The 19,220-nt window shown below is 38.7% G+C and overlaps 1 protein-coding gene across 1 annotated transcript in view; it reads right to left on the bottom strand.

Moving 5' to 3' along the window:
- EXT2 (exostosin glycosyltransferase 2) overlaps nt 1-19,220 on the bottom strand; it is a 91,705-nt gene that overhangs the window by 72,279 nt on the left and 206 nt on the right. Inside the window, exons 1-6 of the mRNA XM_009999500.1 lie at nt 18,903-19,220; nt 18,638-18,727; nt 14,584-14,700; nt 11,227-11,422; nt 7,721-7,860; nt 6,124-6,217 (exon numbers count right to left, since the gene is read on the bottom strand). The exon at nt 18,903-19,220 is cut by the window's right edge and continues 206 nt beyond it. Of these exons, the coding sequence (XP_009997802.1) occupies nt 6,124-6,217; nt 7,721-7,860; nt 11,227-11,422; nt 14,584-14,700; nt 18,638-18,727; nt 18,903-19,220 (955 nt within the window). The remainder of the gene's footprint in view (nt 1-6,123; nt 6,218-7,720; nt 7,861-11,226; nt 11,423-14,583; nt 14,701-18,637; nt 18,728-18,902) is intronic.

Below are 19,220 nucleotides of genomic sequence, written 5' to 3'. Positions count from 1 at the left end.
TAGGAACTTTTTTCCAAGTGACTGCAGGTAGCTGAGAGGCCCTCACTGCCTAGGACAGGGCTGTTTTAAATTCCGTATCTACCCCTTCCTCTGTATACTGAATTTCATTTCTCACTTTATCACTTGGTCATTCTACACCTGAATTTCTTTGGCCTAAGATGTGCCAGTCCCAAATAAAAACTTTCTCAAAGCAGAATTATTCATTCACAAGGGGTAACTGCAAGCAGTTATTCTACTACTGTTAGCTTCAGCTGCAAATTTGCCCTTCCAAAGACATGCTGTTCTGGGGGTGCTTACCTTCTACACAGCTACTTTTATGGAATTTTTTTATCTTCAACATTGCCACCTCTCAAGTTTGACTGAAACTGGGCCGTAACAGAAATCAGAAGAAAAATCAGTGTTCAGATTGGATATTTGGAAAAATATATTCACAGAAAGAGTGGTGAGGCATTGGAACAGGCTGCCCAGGGAAGAAGAGGCACCATCCCTGGAGGTGTTAAAAAACTGGGTAGATGAGGTTATTTCAGGAGATGGTTTTAGAGGTTAGGGGTTGTAGGGCAGATGGTTGGACTTGATGATCTTAAAAGTCTATTCTAACCTTGATGACTCTATGATTCCATGCACATTGTATGCAATTATACCCTTACTTCATCCCTGGAGGTGTTAAAAAACTGGGTAGATGAGGTTATTTCAGGAGATGGTTTTAGAGGTTAGGGGTTGTAGGGCAGATGGTTGGACTTGATGATCTTAAAAGTCTATTCTAACCTTGATGACTCTATGATTCCATGCACATTGTATGCAATTATACCCTTACTTCCCTAGGAAACCATGATGAAAAGAATTCCTGCACTCAAGAACATTAGCTCTTCATTCTTTTACTATTAGAGCACACCAAGTCATCCAGTATTCCAGGTATTAATTCAAAGGATTTATTTTTGGAAAGTGGGGAATGTTAGAAAGTCAAAAAGGAACTGGCACACAATGCCTTCTTTTGCAAATTAATTCCTTACCTAAAATCTGTTCAGTGAGAAAGAAAGATTAAATAAACAGAGAGATAACTCTTCTATTCCCATTGCATAGTACTTTCATATTCTAATCCTATGCCTTAATGAGTCCATCTGTGCTAAAAGACTTACAAGTATGTTGATATTTAGTGAGGAAAATACTTACAAAATGTCTGTATATTCAGATAGACATCTCACAAAGAGAAGGGAAAAAAGGCACAGAGGCACAGAAGTTGAAGAAAACTTCCATACAAATTAAGGACATTTATGTACCAACTACAGTGGAGAAATATGTTTCTAGAGATTAACAGGCTTTCAAAGCAAAAAAATTAGATATAAATGTTGAGAGGGAAACTATACAAGGCATGGGATAAGCAGACACCAGCAAAGTTTTGGTTTGCTTTTTTTCCTTTACTTCTTTAATTGTTCCTCAGAAGCAAGACAAAATTTCAAATTTCACTCTCTTATCACATAGGTCTATGACATTTCCATTTCTTGCCCCTCCAATTCTAGAACTTTGCTACTACCTGGGTGCTGGTTTGTGATGCAGAGAAAATGAAAGCATAAGGATGCAGCATCAAGTCTGCTGGATCAGTAGCTGTGCAGCTGAGCTGCTTATTGACTTGCCTCTGGGAGCTTCTGCCAGTGTTTCAGACTCCATATGGAACCATTTGAGAGGGGGATAGTTCAAGGAAGCTTCAAAGAAAACGAGAATGACAACATTACAGTAGAAAACAGACAAGACAGCAATACCCGAGATGCATAAGTTTTGTCCAGACTGCTATTAATTTCAGCAGCTCCACTAGCAGAGGCTCTTTTTGCTGCTCAAGATGTTTGAGTTTATACGTGCTATCTATGCTAGTCCAGTTCTCATGGACTTAAACTGTGCGTGTAGAATTCAAAATATATAACAATTTCTCTCAACATTGTAGACTAGGCTATGAGCACAGGAACTGTTCCCTTTTGTGATGAAAGACAGGTAGCTGAACCAGAAACTGTTGAGGGCAAAATGTTCTGTAAGTTTCAATGATAAAAGCATAAGTTAATATGGCTGATCTCCAGAGATCTTAGCACAATCAAGTATAAATCAGGAGAGTAGAAATTATTTCTGATTTCCAACACTCCAGCTCTGCTCAAACCAATAAACCTCATTCCTGGTTAATACCCCATACAGTCTGACAAAACAAGCGAGCAAAATGAAGTTGTGTTGTAGGAAATCACAGCCCAGGTCATACCAGCCATAGATCCTAGCAAATGATGACTCCAAAGCACCTGTATTTCGTCCTCTTCCTGACAGTCATGATCAGTGTACAAACTATAAGACAATATTTTCAAACAGAGGTTTTTATGTTTTTTAAATGTAATGACTTCTCTTCAAGAGCCTCTCTTCTCCAGCAGTTGTATGACTAGAAGTACTTTCAGAAACAAAACAGAAATAAGGCATAGAGAAAATTTTACTCATTAATAACAGAGAATCTATCTCAAGCTAAAAAAAATGCTTATGTGTAAAAATACATTTGTTTTTCTTTTAACCTTGATGCACAATATCCAGAGAACCAACTGCAATATAATACTACAAAATGAGTACGTAATCGACAAAGAAAACTGGCAAGCTAACATTCACAATCAAATGTGTTTTAAATATGAGGTTTTCCAACTAAGGATAAGAATTACATCACAATCAAGACAACTACTGAAATCAAAGTAGCCAGACAGCAAGGCTCTAATGCCACAAAGGTTATCAGATGCAGAATGTCTGATACGTATAACGAACACATGCTTCATCCTACTAAAAACCAGAGGAAATTTAGAGCAAGAATTTGTTCTGTTTGACTAAAAAGAGGATGATCTCAACCAATATGTCACAACATGTCAACAGGTTTCTTAATTTACTGAAAAAGTACATTAATTCAACTGCTAGAGATCATATCTGAAAACATGCATAAATAACTCTAGCTCACTGAAGATTCATTTCATAAATGCGTATTACCCAAGTTTCATTTTAGTAATTCCTTGTCTGATAAACAAAATAGAGCACTTAGGAAAAACTGACATTGCTTCTGAACTATCCTTAGCTTTCTCAAAAGGTTCATTCCAATGTCAAATTCTCTCTCCTATCATCCCCTTCCCCTTATTTTTTAATCTTTAATCATTAATACCTACGTATTGCTGCTGAAGTGAAAATACTGAAAAAAATCTGGGAAGACTTTTTGTCTAGCCAAAAAAAAGTCTTAAGATACTTTCCCAAACCATTTAAATTGAAAAGACAGCAAGTAAAGTGTGCAACTGCTCCCTGCTGTGAGACTGATGAGGAGGAAGGAAACACAAATCTGTAACACAGGTGGAATATTAGTGCATATTGTTCAGTGAGGAAAAGCAATCAGGTTACTGGTAGTCCCCAGAATATCAGTCACTAAGTACTTCTTCACCATATCAGATGGCTAGATCATAGAACCACATATCAGCAAGGGAATTTCACAGATGCTTAACACTGGGACTTGACCTTGTAAATAAGGCTGACAGGACATGAAATGTACAGATAACATGTTTAAGTATCCTCAAAATACAGACAAAAATACATTCCTAAAAACAAAGGAACAACAGATGACCTTGTGATTTTAACCTGATACTCTTACTACCAAAACACACAACTATTTCCTCCACAAAGGCATCAAGATGTTGAGAGGAAGCTTTAGAAAAACAAACTTCCCACCTTCAGCCAATAGAATGACAGTTTCCAGTATGTTCAGTTATGCTTTGGACCCAATGACAACTACTGCAAACAATAATCTATAATCCATGACCAAAATTAACTCCAGACACAGATTGGACCTGCATTCTGGAGATTAAAATATCTTCTATTTTAACTTAATTTTACAGAGTTACAGATAATACAGATAACTTACAGATAATCTGATTAAAGAGGATTTTTTTTTGGCTTGTTTAGTTGTAAATGTTTAGGGATTTTTTGTCTGTTTTGTTTTGGGTTTTTTTTGCTTTTGTTTTGTGTGTTCACAAATTACTGTTGTTTCCTGATTTCATACTTCACAATTACTGTTTAAGCTGTCTATAATTTAAAGTACATTCTCTGTGGAAGGACACTAACCTGAAATAATTATTTTAGGGTATTAGTAAAATGGACAATAAGAAGATTAAGGCACACTTTGTTAATAACAGGCAATTCAGCTTTAAAACTTTATTAGGCAACCCCCCCCCCAGTCAGAGAAAAAAACAAAACTAAAGCAAATCATGTTTCTAGGAGTGGTAACAGGAAAGCTACTTTTCCATTTCCCACCCCTAGTGGGAATTCGTGGTCAGAGAGCACCACCAAAATGGCTTATTTGTCTGAAGGGACTAAAGAGAAAGGAGACCCCTGATGGCTGCTCCGATATTTGCAGACTCTGCACAGGGAATTAAGCGAAGCTGGCAGCAGAACTCAGGTGTGAGAAGATATTTACCTCTAAATTTAAGAGTCTATTTTTTCCACTCATATCCATTATTAATATACACTGCACAGCTTTTAGCACTGTCTAGGTAGAAATAACTAGAGCATTGTAGGCTACACCCTGAAAAACCAAGCTTTGGGTGACTTCTTACAAGGACCACAAAAAGGATGACTGTCACTAAGGTTGGGTAAGGGAATTAAAGAAATGTATCTTCACAATTCTTGCAGATGTTCGACTACAGAAAGCCCGTGTGTCTTTAAAAGTCACTTGAGATCAGATAGCTTACTTTTTTCCTACATTATCTAGGTCTTACTTTCTCTATGCCTCAGTTCCTCACCAGGAAAATCCATGGTAACTGGATCTCCCTACCTTATAATAATATTTGCTCAGGTACAATAAGGTGACAGGGATGAAAGATCCCAAATACAAGTTGACAATATATGTTGACATCATCTTCACTGGCACAAAAAAATAATCTCTATGTATTCCAAAAACCAAAAGAACAACATGGTTGAATCCCACCCCCTCATCTGACAAGAAAACTCTTTACCCTTTGTGAAAATTCTCCCACAGCTAACAGTGCTCAGCTGTTGAGCTTGCACTTTATGTGTGACCTCTAGAATTAATGCAATGGATTATTAGTGTCCACAACAGCAAAGCTAACAGAAATTCGCATCAACTGGAGTACACTAGAAGACCATATGTCCTGTACACAGAGACTTTGTTCACAAGTTTGGGCAGTTCATGATCTCGGCTCTTCCAGTCACCAAACAAGTAACATTTGCCTCCCAACAGAATTGTCAGTTTAGTTAAAATATTTACAAAACTTTGGACTTAATGCTTCCCTCACGTTTTGAGCAATTAAAATTTATCTACAAACGAAAGTTTCTTTTGAGAGGAAGAGAGACTCTTGAACTTCCTTAATACAACTTAAATAACATGTAGAAAAAAGAAACAAAACATATACAGTGATTTCATGAAAAATATGTTAAGGTATGAGAGCAGGCAGCACATTTGTATTCTGGGAGAGCTTCCATCCCAGGATACATTAAGAAAGAAAAGGGGACAACAGAAAAAGCAAAATAAAAGAAAGTGAAATTTGACTACATTGGTAGAAACAGCAGTCTCCACTCATGGCAAATACCACATGACCTTTACATGAAAAAGCAGATAATCAGAACCTCAATTTCATGCTTCAGGAGATTCTGCAACCCATGATGGGGAGGCATTGTAAGGCATGATTCTGCAACCCATGATGGGGAGGCATTGTAGATGCTAAGGATGCTCTAACACCTTTCACACCAGCATGTACATTAACATAGTAGGTTGAAGAAAATCTGCTTGCAGCAACTGGTCTGCCTACTGAAGTGTTCTGCAAGCTCAGTCACACGCAATACACCCTTAACCTCCTGACCTGATGGGTAACATAGTACTGACCAACAGCTGCTGTTCAACACACACAGCTGCATGAGTTTTGAGTAGAGGCACAACATTAAAAGTTATGGTGAATGCCTGCATTTAGCAGAAAGAAGAGGGTCGTTCATCAAAATAGTAGCATGAGAGCACAATGGACACATCTCCATTCCAACAGACTTCATAGTACGATATGTGTATGAACCTACACTTCAGCCACAAATGAGGGAAACTAACTTAAACACAGGTCAGTATTTTACCTGTCTTTGCATCTCTTCAATCTGACGCTGCGGAACACTTTGGAGAATACTGTACATTTCAGGCATCTTTTCTTCAGGGATAACAACAGAAGCCCTATAAGCAAAAAACAGAAAACAAATGGTAAGGCAAGAAGAAAGAAGTTCTACATTAAAAGATGTCAGCAGCTTTTCCAACCCAGAATCTTCTCCTACTCAGAAAATATTAGCAGAAAGAAGCAGTCTTCTCTCAGTGTAATTAATTATTCTAGCAGTTCCTTCACAACACCAGCTGGTCTGCTCATACGTAATGCCATGAAAGTCTGTGGACTGACCTGTAGAGACAATCTAACAAATAAGAAAGGGGCAGAGACCAGAAATTCTGAATTCTTGTATCTGGACTGTCACTGACTTGCTGTTAGCTGAGATTTTTGGAGTGACAAAACAGCAATAGCATACACAGTGCTATGTATACGAACTAGTAATTTTTGTACTGGGCATCATGCACGCATGGGAGAATAGCCTAAGCTCTTAACACAGTGTATTCAGCTATACAAAAATTTTAACCTTCGGTCTGTTCTGGTTTGAGCCAGGGCAGAACCAATTTTCCTGTTAGTAGTTTTACTTTTCAGTTAAGTCTCTTCTAAGCAACTGCACTTGCTGAAATTAACAGCATGTTTTTCAGTGTCTGCTTCTAACATTAATAATGACCAAATTTCATAGTTACTGCTGGAGAATGGTACGGAGAACCAAGGCTACTGCTTGGTTCTGAGAAACATCTTACACTCTGGAAACACAAGGGAGGAACAGGGGTCACATCTGCGACCGCCCTGGGGGGAGGACTGGACTGGACAGGTGACAAGTTGACCAAATGAAGATTCCATGCCATATGCGTCATACTCTGTATGAATCATGAGGGTTAAGCTCTTTTCTATGGCCAGTGTCCTGAGAGGACTCTGTCCATTTGTATGCCTTTCATCCTGATCAGTGCATCCAGTTCCATCTGCCACACTCCAGAAGCACAGTCCAGGACTTTCTGAGGGCCTGCCCTGCAGCCTCAGTGGTGACCCAAGCATTGTTGGCAGGGGAGCACAATGTTGGGTCTATTTATATTTAATTTTTTTCTTTTTAATCATTATTGTTTTCAATAAAGACATGAAGTTTAGTTTCCAACCTCTAAATCTCTCCCCCTTATTCTCCTCCCTTTCCCTTTCTGGGAAGGAACAGGGGTTAATAGAGAGCATCTGTCATTTGTTTAATTACAGGCCCAGCATTAATCCGTGACACAGTCTCAGATGAACTTAGGAATCATGATACAATATAGAGAATTTAGCATTTAGCTGATGCAAATTTTAGCACATACTTTCATTAGAAAAGCCTGAATGCAAAACAGTCCTCACTGAATTCAAGCAATTTATTTTTTTTTAATTAGGAAAAATATGACTGGCTACAGGATAACAAAAGGCTGTCACTCCTTTCAAGGGCAAAGACTCATGTATCTTACTCAGTATTCTATTGCCTGTAATGCCCAGTACACTTATCACACAGTTCTTATTTAAATCACTGAATGCAATGAAGTCTCTTATGCAGTGGTTCAGTGTGCAAAAGTGAGGGTACAGACCTCTTCCAGTCCAGAACCTCAGAGAAAGGTAAAATGTAGGAGTCAGCAATGATGACTGGGACACAGCCAGCTTGAAGAACATCACTTAGCACAGCCTGTCCCAGGCGGGCTCCACGTAGAACGACACAGAACGTAGACTCCTGTCAACAAACGGTATCCAACATGCAGATGAGGCAAAAAAAGGCAATGTCAGTTTTGTATTACCTACATGTGTATGCATGCATATATGCATTATGCTTTCCTGTCCACCCCCTCATAAAAAAATACAAGTCAAAGGGAAAACAGGCTTGCTTTGTCCAACCAATGTATTCTGAATTATCAGCTAATTCAAAATAACTACACAACTTTATTTTCCAGAGGTTAAAAAATATTGTAAGTAGAGGGATGAAAAATCAGCCAACAGGACTTTTCTATGCTTTATTGTAATGGCCAAACTTCAAAACTCTAATGGAGAAAATCCAAAGGAAAAAATAAGTTAAAAGTTTGGTGTAACAAGATGAGCATCAACGTGAACTTCTTGAGTAAAAACTGTACAGAGCCAATCTGATTTTCTTCCATTATAGGGCAATCCAGTTCTATCGACAGCAGAGAAGTAATAAGACTTCATATTTCAACTCCAAAAAGGCATTTATTATCTATGATAGCATTTTCATAGGCAAGTTAAGAAATCTTGTGCTACATAAAGCCCTCATAGTCCTTACAGTTACATAAATTATAGTTACAGAACCTGAAGTATCAAGCGTTCAGCAGTGGCTCACAGGTAAAACAGCAATGGACCAAATAATCTTTCTTAGGTGCAACAGTACTCAATGTGTCTCCTCGTTAATTGAGTAGCAGAATTAAGACCATACTTATTGGATCTGACAACACCTACAATTTTTTAGGATTAACAATCATAGTAGATAACAGGATTAGAAACTTACATTGTACAGATAAATTGACTAAAAATACCAATACATATAGAGTTTAACACTTAGATAAAAACAACTAACTGCACAAACATAAAGCATGAAGTAACTGGCTACGTTTTGCACTTTGCAGAATAGAGTATTTCCTCCAAAAGGATAGGAAAAGAAAGGTCATTCACATGTCAGCAATGTTGTGTGGTTGAAGAAAACAAATTACTCCACCAACAGTTTGTATTAGAATGCAAACAGAAGTACAATGTAAGAGACCTGAAAGAATCACTCACTCTTTTCAGTAATAAAAGACCTCAGACAAAACAGTGTGTTCAGTCCTGGGTAATGCACCCAAGGGTAAAAAAAGGATGCTTCTTACCTTGAAAGTATGATCTACAAGGAAAATTGACTATATCAATACTACTTATTCTGAAGGGGTGAGAGCAGGAGGAAGAGAGCTAAAGGGATCTTCAAAGACACAAAAAGTTGTTACAAAAAGGAATATAATCCACTTACTCATATCCACAACACACAAGACAGAAAGCCGTAAGTTTAAAATGTAGTAGAGAAGACTTCTTGACTATGCTGCACACATTCTGCAAATAGCAGCTTTAGCTCTCACTGCTACTGCGGAATCCTGATACAGACTCAAGATCACAAAATAAATGCTTGTAGAGTCAGCTACACAAAGAAGGACAAAGCCCAAGTCAGTAGAATCCCAAAGTCTAAGAAAGAATTACGAAGTTGATACAGGGCTTCCCACAGATAGGAAAACATCTTTCCAGCTTGCATTCTGTGGCCTGAGGAAAAGGAGCCAGGAGACTCAGCAGGGCAGCAAAACAGCAAAATGGAACTCAGAAACACAAGGGGGTTTGCTAGCTCTTCACTTGTTTCCTAAGGCAATCGTAAGACCTGTACTCATACCCATATGCCTTGAAAATTTCCTCTAAGGGAAAACGGCAAACAGGAAGTATTAGCAACCCAGAAGTTCAAGAGCTTGTTCAGTAGGAAGTCAGCAAAGGCAGTGCTGGAAAGGATGAACTGTGATCACAGTCCTCCTTCCCCCACTCTCAGACAGGAAAAGAAGAGAAGGGTGCAGGAATGGAAAGAGCTGAGAAAATGAACACACATCTTAACCACTGACTCACTAGATCCCACAGCAGCAGGTGGAAGAGACTCTAGTAAGGTCTGAGAGTGAAAAAAAAATAATCCCAGATGTGGACACACATGTTCATCTGCCCAGATAACCATTTTTCCTGTCTAGACAAAGGTTACTATAAATATGTCTCCTCACATCACCACTGTTATCAGCCAGACATTCCAAAGGGAGATACAGGGCTCTGGAAAGGAAAGTATTTTAACAATCTTGGCATGTGCCAGCTCTCTTCTGAATTATAAAATCATATATAGCAAGATATAGATTCCCTGACTTGCTATCCTTGAGCAATCCAGTCAGTATTTAAAGAAATAAAGCAAACAATTTTTTTTATTTTTCTTTTGGCTGAAAGTTTAGGACTCAGGGTGACCCTTTCCTTCCCTCTTCCCACCCCCAACAACAAGGAATTTTAAACATATTTCCTATGAAACATAACAGGAGGAGTGGAAACTTTGCCTTTCCTTCGCTTGTTTGTTATTTTATCATTTGTTGAAGTTCAAAGACAGATTATGTGCTGGTGACCACAGAGAGAGCACAGTGGCCTATGGCACAGCTCACTTCATAACCACACTGCATGCCAAAGCATCTCTCTGTTAGTGAATTGCCAAGAGACACAGGGGGCTGAGAACGCTATCTAGTTTTATCTTCACTGACACATCAAAAGGCCTCTGGAAGTTGGGCCCAGTCCATAAAACACATTTCACCTAGATGTTTTCATAGCTGCATGCTGACAAGTGTTCTAGCTCAGTCTGTCATATCTACACAGATGATTTTGTAGGGTTTAACTACCAAGCTGCATACAAAAAATATAATCTGAACAACTGTCCTAAAATGTAGCACTCTTTTTTGTCCCCAAATAAATCCACATGTAAGCTCTTAAAAGTTAATTTTGATCTTCCCTCCAACTGACAAAGCCATCCTCTTTTCCAAACTTAATCTAGCAAGGCTTGGACTGTCCTATGCTAGAAATCAATTTCAGATTCATGCCTGCTGAAGACATTTTGCAGTTATTCTGGAGGGTACAGGTTCCAATGTTTTTTCCCTATTTTGAAGTGAGAAATTTTGTCTGGCCTCCAGAAGTTTCTCTTCCCATTGCTGCTGGATTTGGCTGCATCTTGGTATCATTTTTTTTATGTTTACATGACATTGTAATGTGTTACTACAAGATCACCACAACCAATCTCACAAAGTTGTTATACATAAGCAGTGTTTTCAAATTGCAGTGTAGTCTGCCTGCCAGTTCGAGCACACTGTTCTCTGCCCTCTTAAAAATAAGAATGAAGTTAGGATATAATATCCAAGCTCTGCAGCATCCAAATTATGCAGTTTCAAAATATAACCATCAAGTTATCTAAATACAAGGAAGCACCCTACCTGTGCTAAACAGGAACAGCTCCACAGCAAAGACAGCCACAAAGGGAAAGAAAAGTTTGCAGGAGAGACAGCCTTACCTGGAGCACCTGAGGATAATCAAAGACTTGATTCTTGTGACAGCGTTTGCGAACAGCAGGGATCCCATCTGACAGATTTGTACACTTGTCTAGGATCAGCACTGATTCTCCATTCTCAGCTTGAAGAGCTTCCAACTCGGATTGGTATTCTGGGTGCAGACCCATTTGAGATGAGAGAATGAAATACCTGCGAGGACTGAAAAGCACAGCACAGTTACCTGACAGCACTGTGAGTTTACTTCCAAGATGCTCTAGAACACATTTTCTTCCATCTTAAAAAAGCAGAGGAAGATTAACTAAATGTGGACACACTACCAAAACCGCATTTTCAGACAAGGGTGGAAATGGTATTGATGCAACATAATTAAATCTCGGATAGTAAGTGGATCAGCATAATTGACAAATTTGAATAAATCTGTACTTGGAAAGAGTGCTTATTACATTAGAATATGCACTTGCATTATAAACGCTATTACAAACTGAAATAAGCATTATTTAGCTACTTATTAAAACAGCTTGCTACTGATGTCAGGATCGTTTGTTCTTTTGTTTGGAGTTTGTGTTCTGTAACCAAGTAGATAAGACACTGAATGCTGCCGCTAGTTTCTCCTCCCATAAATTTTCTTATCAATTTTAATTTAAAAAATATGCTGAACTGACAACTCAGCTACTCTGTGCTTATTTAGTGGGGACAGTAGCAATAGGACAAGCTCATCTTATTAGCTGTGATCCAGTTCTGTCCGTTTTGGGCAACATAAAGGCAACATTTCCACGACAAAGTTGAAGGCTCATTTTCCTACTCATTCTCAACTCCTACCATGTTCCAAACCCATGAATATTTAAAATGTGTCTTAATACTGAAGTGTTTCAGACACTAATTAACATTGGTGGTAAAACACACTGAATGCAGTCTCAAATTAGTTGCTCAGTGTTTTAAAAACTTATGTTCATGCTGGAAAATAGTGTGTCATATAATTGTTATTCTCATCCTCTTCTATTTCAATTTTAAATGGATCAGCTAAGTCAGACTACTCCACTGCTCCCCACTGAAATGAACACACAGCAAGTGCCTGTCTTCATGCTGCCAAAAAAACACAGGAAACACGAGGCCTGAAATTACGATTTCAGTTTGACCCCACATGATGCTATCTTTAATTTATAACTCTGAAAACACATACAAACACATCCTTTATAAAGTCCGACCTCTCCTGCTGCTCTTCTCACATCTTCTACTCATTTTCATGCTCGTCACTTTAGTTGCTCCAATTAACAGACGAGACTCATATATAGGGTTTTTTAAACATTCTTTTACCCAAGCTTCCAGCTGCTACCAACTTACAACCAGCAGCTCTACAGAATATGTCTAACAGAGACTAATTTAATATATTTTAAACAATCTAACTAAACAGGAGAGTAAATCATAACCCCTCAGTTCAGCTCTGTAAGAAAAGTAAAAAAGGATTTGCCTTTAAAAAAATACTGCTGCAGATGAGTGATAATAAATCCCTATAATCTTGTAAATTTATGCAGGTTTGTGTATATGTTTAAAGCCAAATTTTGCCTTGACGCTATCATCACCCTATGACACTCAAAATCTAGCTATCAAATCATGCTACAAAAGAAAGTACATTCCAGCTCCCAAAAAATAACACGCTAGTGTAATGGAATGTAGTAATTTACCCCAAGCAGGCCTGAATTCTGAGCATCGTTCCCTTGTCCCACACATAAGGCAACTGAACCCGCGAATGCCTTTCAGCAGTAATGTTAACTGGCCACTAGGTGGTACTCCGAAGACTACCGTCTGTTCCTCAGGATAAAAACTAGCTTTTCAGAACATGCAAGCTCCAACACCTTCACTGAAAAGGCTCACCATGAATTGCATCAGCATCAATACAACAGTTTCTCTTATCCGACCTAAAACCAGACATAGCATCTAGCTGACATTAACAATATGACTGCATCTTTCTTTACAACTGGTCTTACACATGCTGAAGCCCATCTTCACATTCATGCTTTCCAGACAGAAATACGAGGTGTGCCTTTGCTCTGTGTCAGACTTTTAACAGTACTTGAGATCTGTCACAAAAACAGACCGAAAGTTTCTGTGTTTCTAAATTCGATCTTCGTAATCAGTGGACAAGTCATTTATGTCCATTGACTCACTCTGCCCTTCTTCTAAACCGTAACAGAGGTCAGACCGTGTGACGGTGAAAGAAACATTTTCAGCTGTATCATTAAGAGGCTTCTGAAATACTAAGAGAGCAGTCTTCCATAATCAGTTAAAAGATGGCTTCCAGACTTCTACCTACTCTTGTTCTGAAGACATGAACGGATTAGAGAAACCACCACTTTCCAGGGTAGCTCATTTTATTGGCAAATTACATTCCCTGTTAAAAGTAGTGCTTTATTTCCCACTTGCCTCGCTTTACTTCCAACTACAAGGTATGGGGAGGTGTTTCTGTTTATGTAGTATCCCATTACTTAAAAAATAATAATAAAAAACCCATAAGTATTCTAAGCTCTGGATATAACTATTCCCATAATCAAACAAGCCCTCACTCTTTTTCATGAGCTAACCATACTAACCTCCTTCAGATTCATTCTGCAAGAATTTCTTCATTTCAGAATTGTATTTATGGGCTTCTCCTGTTCCAGACACTCTATGTTATTTTGAAAGGACTGCAAAAACATCTAAGTTTATTTATGCATCATGTATCTGTAAGACATACAGAGGTCCTCACTCCTAATCTCCTGTTACTCATTCAAAGCTTGCACTGGCTGATGGTACTTGAGACACTCATGTTGGCCCTCATGATCCCTGCTACCTCTTTAAAGCCACAATGTACATACCACACTTCTTTTATCATTGCAACAGCAATCTTTGCCATTATTCTGCTTTTAAGTATCCTAAAATAAATTGTCTGAAGTGATCACTTATTAGGGAGTCTTTATTGCTTTGAATTACTGCCTTGGTTTACTCGCAGTTCAAAGAAACCAAACATATTAACAACTACCTTAATTTATGTCCAAAATATCTTGTCAGCTTTCTGGAATTACTGAATCTAATTCTACAAGAAATACTGTCATGCTGTCATACTTCACAGTTGAGTTTCTGAAGTGGGAAAAACAGAACCACTCCAAAAACATCCTGTTCATAGATAAATCACATGTTGGCAGATGAGTCAAGGGCATTAGTATTGGAACCATCATATTTTTAACAGCAAGAGGTATTAAAAGCAACTCTTACAAAATTGTCCAGCTCCACCAACAAGTTAGTAGCTATATTTATATTTTATCAGCATTAAGATTAAAAATTATATTTAATATACTTTGTACAATTCATGGGAATGTTTTTACCCTGGTCCTCTTTCTGGCAGATCCACTTCCACTGACAATGGGCTGTAAACAGGAATACTGACATCATAGCCTTGCCGGTAAGTCCATGTGGAGAAGCCTCCACCAGCCAGCAGAGCTCTGAAAAATACAAGAAAGCAACAGAGTGTGCATACCAAGGTAATGATTGTTGTCACCAGAACATCCAGATGCATGCTCTAAGGTAAGTTTTTCCCTCAGCTTTTGTCAGTAGTACTTTTAATGCAGTTTTTCAGTTCACCTTAAGTTTTCATGAACTGAGTTTACTGCCAGACCGGATCTAGTCATCACCAGAACACTTACAATTGCATATGATCACTGAGGAATGCCACTACACTTGGCACTAGAGAAAGGATCTTGAGGAGCTGTAGCCATTCCAGCAGATATGATGAGAGCCAAAAGCCTTATTATCACAAGCTTGCATACTGTCACAGTTCAGATTGGAGCAGGTACCTGTCTCAGTAATCGGAACAGACACATCAGAACAAAAAGTCAAGGCGAGACTGGAAGAGGCACTGACAATCCATTAGCTGATAGTCTTTTTTCAGATATCACTGAATGATATCCTTACCGGTGTTTGGAGAAGTAGTTTTTCCACACCTGATATAAAACAGACTAGGGATCTACCTAATTATCATCCAAGACCTACAATTTTTACCATCAGAACATGACACCCTGGACAAACACCAGTATGTTCTGCCTGTTCTAACCTCCACCAGATGTCCCACGGGAGGCTTCACTTCCTGCTCTGACCTGTAGCGGTTGCTCTGTGTTCAGACACCACAACCACACTCTGCCATACATGCAACTTCACCTAAGTAGTTAAGCGAGCAATCTTAAGTGTCGTTTAAGAAGGTCTTTGAAAATCCCAGGCTCTGGCTTAGATATGCATTTCAGGTTGATGATAATTACCAAATCAAAACAACATGTCCATTATTACAAAAACTATGATAGGAGCAGATATCAACTCAAGAATAGACTGATAAACCAAGCATGTGCTGAGTGAGAATTTATGTTCTGAATCAAGTGATTTTTTTTTTTGTTTCTTTCCAACACCCCCCACTTTGGTGACACGTATAATGCTGCTATGACTAGGTCTCACACTTGAACCTGCACATTCCATGTCTTATCCATATTAACTCATTTTACAAGTGGGCAGAAAAAACTGGCTTGTGTGTTGGGGTTCTAGCACTTCATATCCGCCTCCCCCTGTAACTGGGAAACTGCAACCAGATTGTTTTAATTGGATCCGGTGACAACATGACAGCACCTCATCAGCCTTGAGAAAGCAGGTGTGTGTCACGCAGACTTTTATCTAAATAAACCCACAGGGAACCAACACCAGTTAAATAACTCCACTCTGATTTTCATCGTATGGTGCAGTAAGGGAGTAGAGATATTAACTCCTAATGTACTCAAATAATCTTTAAATTGCACTGATCAGTGAGCAACTTTTGACCACTTTTCAGATATTGATCCTTCTTTCTTGCCAGGAAGTGCCCCAACCGGTCTGTATTTTAAAACAGTTTCTGCCCACATGCCAAACTTCACAGGTCACTGAAATCCAATTCATCAGCTGAAGCAGAACAAAGTATCTTAGTTCATATGTTTGAGTCTACAGCTACAGAGTAGCTTTGCAAAATAAATCCTTCCATCCTCATTATTATACCAAATTCAACAGCACCTATTAGCAAAAAAATAGAGATCTTGTTTTTTAAGTTTTATGGCAGGAGATTACATTTGTTATGGCAGCTAATATGAGCAACATATACTCCATGCCCACAAGGCAGACTTCCATCTTTGAAATTATAGAATAAAGCTGTCTTTGGAAATTGTATTTAAAGATTTAATAAACAACTCTTTGGCGAGGTAACCCAGCTAAAGACTTCTCCGGATGTAAAAAATATATAACTGAATTATCCTTTGTAAGTACAGTCTTATTTAATGATTAATATTCTGCAGCAAATCAACAGAATTAAGCTCTAGCAAACCTCATGATCCACTGCAGTTCAACTATGTATGATCTCTGATACGTGCTGAATAGAGAAGGCAGGCCACATTCCCTGTGCAAACTTCACAAATACCACCTGTGTATCTCCCTCCATGAAATCCCACAAATCCAGTCTTTCTATAGTGGTACAACTCAGACCAGTCATTCAAAACCAACTGAACTCTGCCAATGTACTTTTATTTTGGCTCACAGTCTCTCATCATGGACACTAAAAACAACTGTCCTTCACACTTTGTTATCTACCCCATCTGTAACACCTGTGGACATTTTCATATTAAGAAAACACACATAGGTCACAGGTTCTGTTAAAGGTGAAATAAGATCTGCAGAGGTCTCCAAAAGCATATTGTAACCTCATACTGCACAACTCAGACCATTCCAGGACTGGGTTGACACTACTGACTTTTTCACAGATACCCTTGTCTCTGTTCTTGTGACCTGTAGTGCAGGTTCCATGCTACACTGAATACAATCTGCCTACAACTGTTGGCTGCCTACAAAAACGAGTTTCCACCTTTTGTCCATCCCAATCACTGTTATTGCCTCTCTTATGTACTACAGCTAGTGATGGTACAGCTGCAGGGTGAGTCAGTTAGGCAAAGTACAACAGCTGTATGTCAAAAAACATCTTATTTTTTAAATTCAAATAACTAGGCTTTCCAGATTACCATGTCAAACTCTTAGAACAAACACCTACCAAAATAATACATTTCCTGCATAGTTAGCCAAGAGATGTAAGAACAAACATAAATGGATGTTGGACACAAAAAAGTAAAAAAACAGTTGTGCAGTGTAAGAAATGTACAGCATTCAATTAATAAATGTACTTCTTCAATAGACACATGCACCCATAAACATGCAGTCCCAGAGCAGTCCATTCCATCAAACAGAACATTATCAAGTGAGAATTCCCCTTAAGCATAAATCTTAAGATAACAAATACAAGTATTTACTAACAGATTAACAGGTTTTGTTATGTAACAATGATACTTGACCGCCCTCTTCAGGCTAACCCACGTGCATATAACATATTTCATACACAACACTAAAAACTAAAGCCCTAGTTCACAGACAGTGATGTAATTACGTTGAGTAAACTTACTCTTCCGACATGACAAGTAAAAAACATGCTCTGTTATGGTATTGAAGGATGTTTTTAATCATCTTTGGTGCAAAGAAATGAAGATATACTCCATACACAATCACCTTAGCAAAGATCCCATGTCTCGGTCAAGATTTTCCTGACATTCAGCAGAAGAAAGTTAACCTTGACCTTCAAGAGAGGGACTGGTTACACAGGACCTAACTCAGCAGAACTAGGCACATTCAGGCTAATCTAGTAGAAACATATTCAGAAACAGTACCTAAGCTAAGTAAGTTTGTCTTACTCTTATTCCAATTTCCTTTGCCTTACCAACTCTTTTCCTTTTCCAAAAGTAAACTATTTGGCAAGTGAAAACGGATCTCAGGATTCATGCCTTTTAAGCTTCTGGCAAGTACCTTCAAAGTGCACTTGCCAGAGTAACTAACAGCATTTGTCCATTACTAATGCAGTGTAACCACTAAGATAACAAAAACTACTGAAATTGATCATAGTTTTGTTAAGTAGAGCTGCTTTAAAATGCCCTCGAAGCACCTGACTTCTAATAGAAAGTTGCAGCTACAATAATCTTTGAACCTCTAACTTGCATCAAATGGGACTTTCTGTAAAGTGCTCAGGTTCAGTAACACAGGATACAGGTCTAATCTCAAAATTCTCCAGCCTTCCAGCAAGTCCAACAGCTAAGAGGAAAGGCGATCAGCCACATCCTCTATAAAATTAAGGATGGGATGAAGCAGTCAGGTTTCAGGAGCAAACACCTGTTCTATACAAGATGGGAACTTCTCTATTTGCCTTTGTTGAGCGGAGAAGAGAGGAAGTCATACTCCAGCTTTGACAAGATTAAGCAGCATATCCTTCTGAGCTTGTTGCTTTTTCAACGGCATTTAAACCCAGATCCATGCATGCAAACACAGCAAAATGCATACCTATCTCTAGGAACATCTAGGGCGGTGTTATAATCTGGTGGCCCTCCAGGTAGCATATTGAAAAGCAAGTGATTTATGCCTCGATCCCACCTATGGCAAAAGAAGAAACAGACAACAATTAGAAAGGTGTTCTCTACACAAAAATGGTAACTTCTGTCAAAGCCCAGCTCTAGCATTGACTCACTGCATCCTCCCCTTCTGCATTAACCTTATTTTTTCCCACTTTGTGTTCTTTAAATCCACACACTGAAGCTTCAGCAAGTACCTGGATAACTGTGCCAGAGCCTGAGCTGTCTCCTTAATACGAAGCGTGTTCTGATTGAGGACATCTATGGATGGCACAAAAAGGCAGGCCCGGTTGACGTCGTCAGTGTAGAACTCACTGTCAGAGATGGCTGTCAGCAGCTCATTGTATTCCCTGGAAATGGTGTTACTCACCGACGTCCCGTACTCATCTACATACTTTTTCAGAGAGTAGATGTATACCTTGATTTTGTTTTTGGGATTGAAGCCGCATCGATAGACATCGAAGCAGGTGTGCATCCTGCAAGTGAGGTCTCCCCGCTCAGGAATGGGGCTATCA

This window comes from Chaetura pelagica, unplaced genomic scaffold (genome assembly GCF_000747805.2).
Source record: "Chaetura pelagica isolate M959 unplaced genomic scaffold, ChaPel_1.0 scaffold55, whole genome shotgun sequence".
NCBI classification, from domain to species: Eukaryota; Metazoa; Chordata; class Aves; order Apodiformes; family Apodidae; genus Chaetura; species Chaetura pelagica.
The sequence above is the reverse complement of the archived record's forward strand: the minus strand, read 5'-3'. Positions and strand labels throughout refer to the sequence as shown.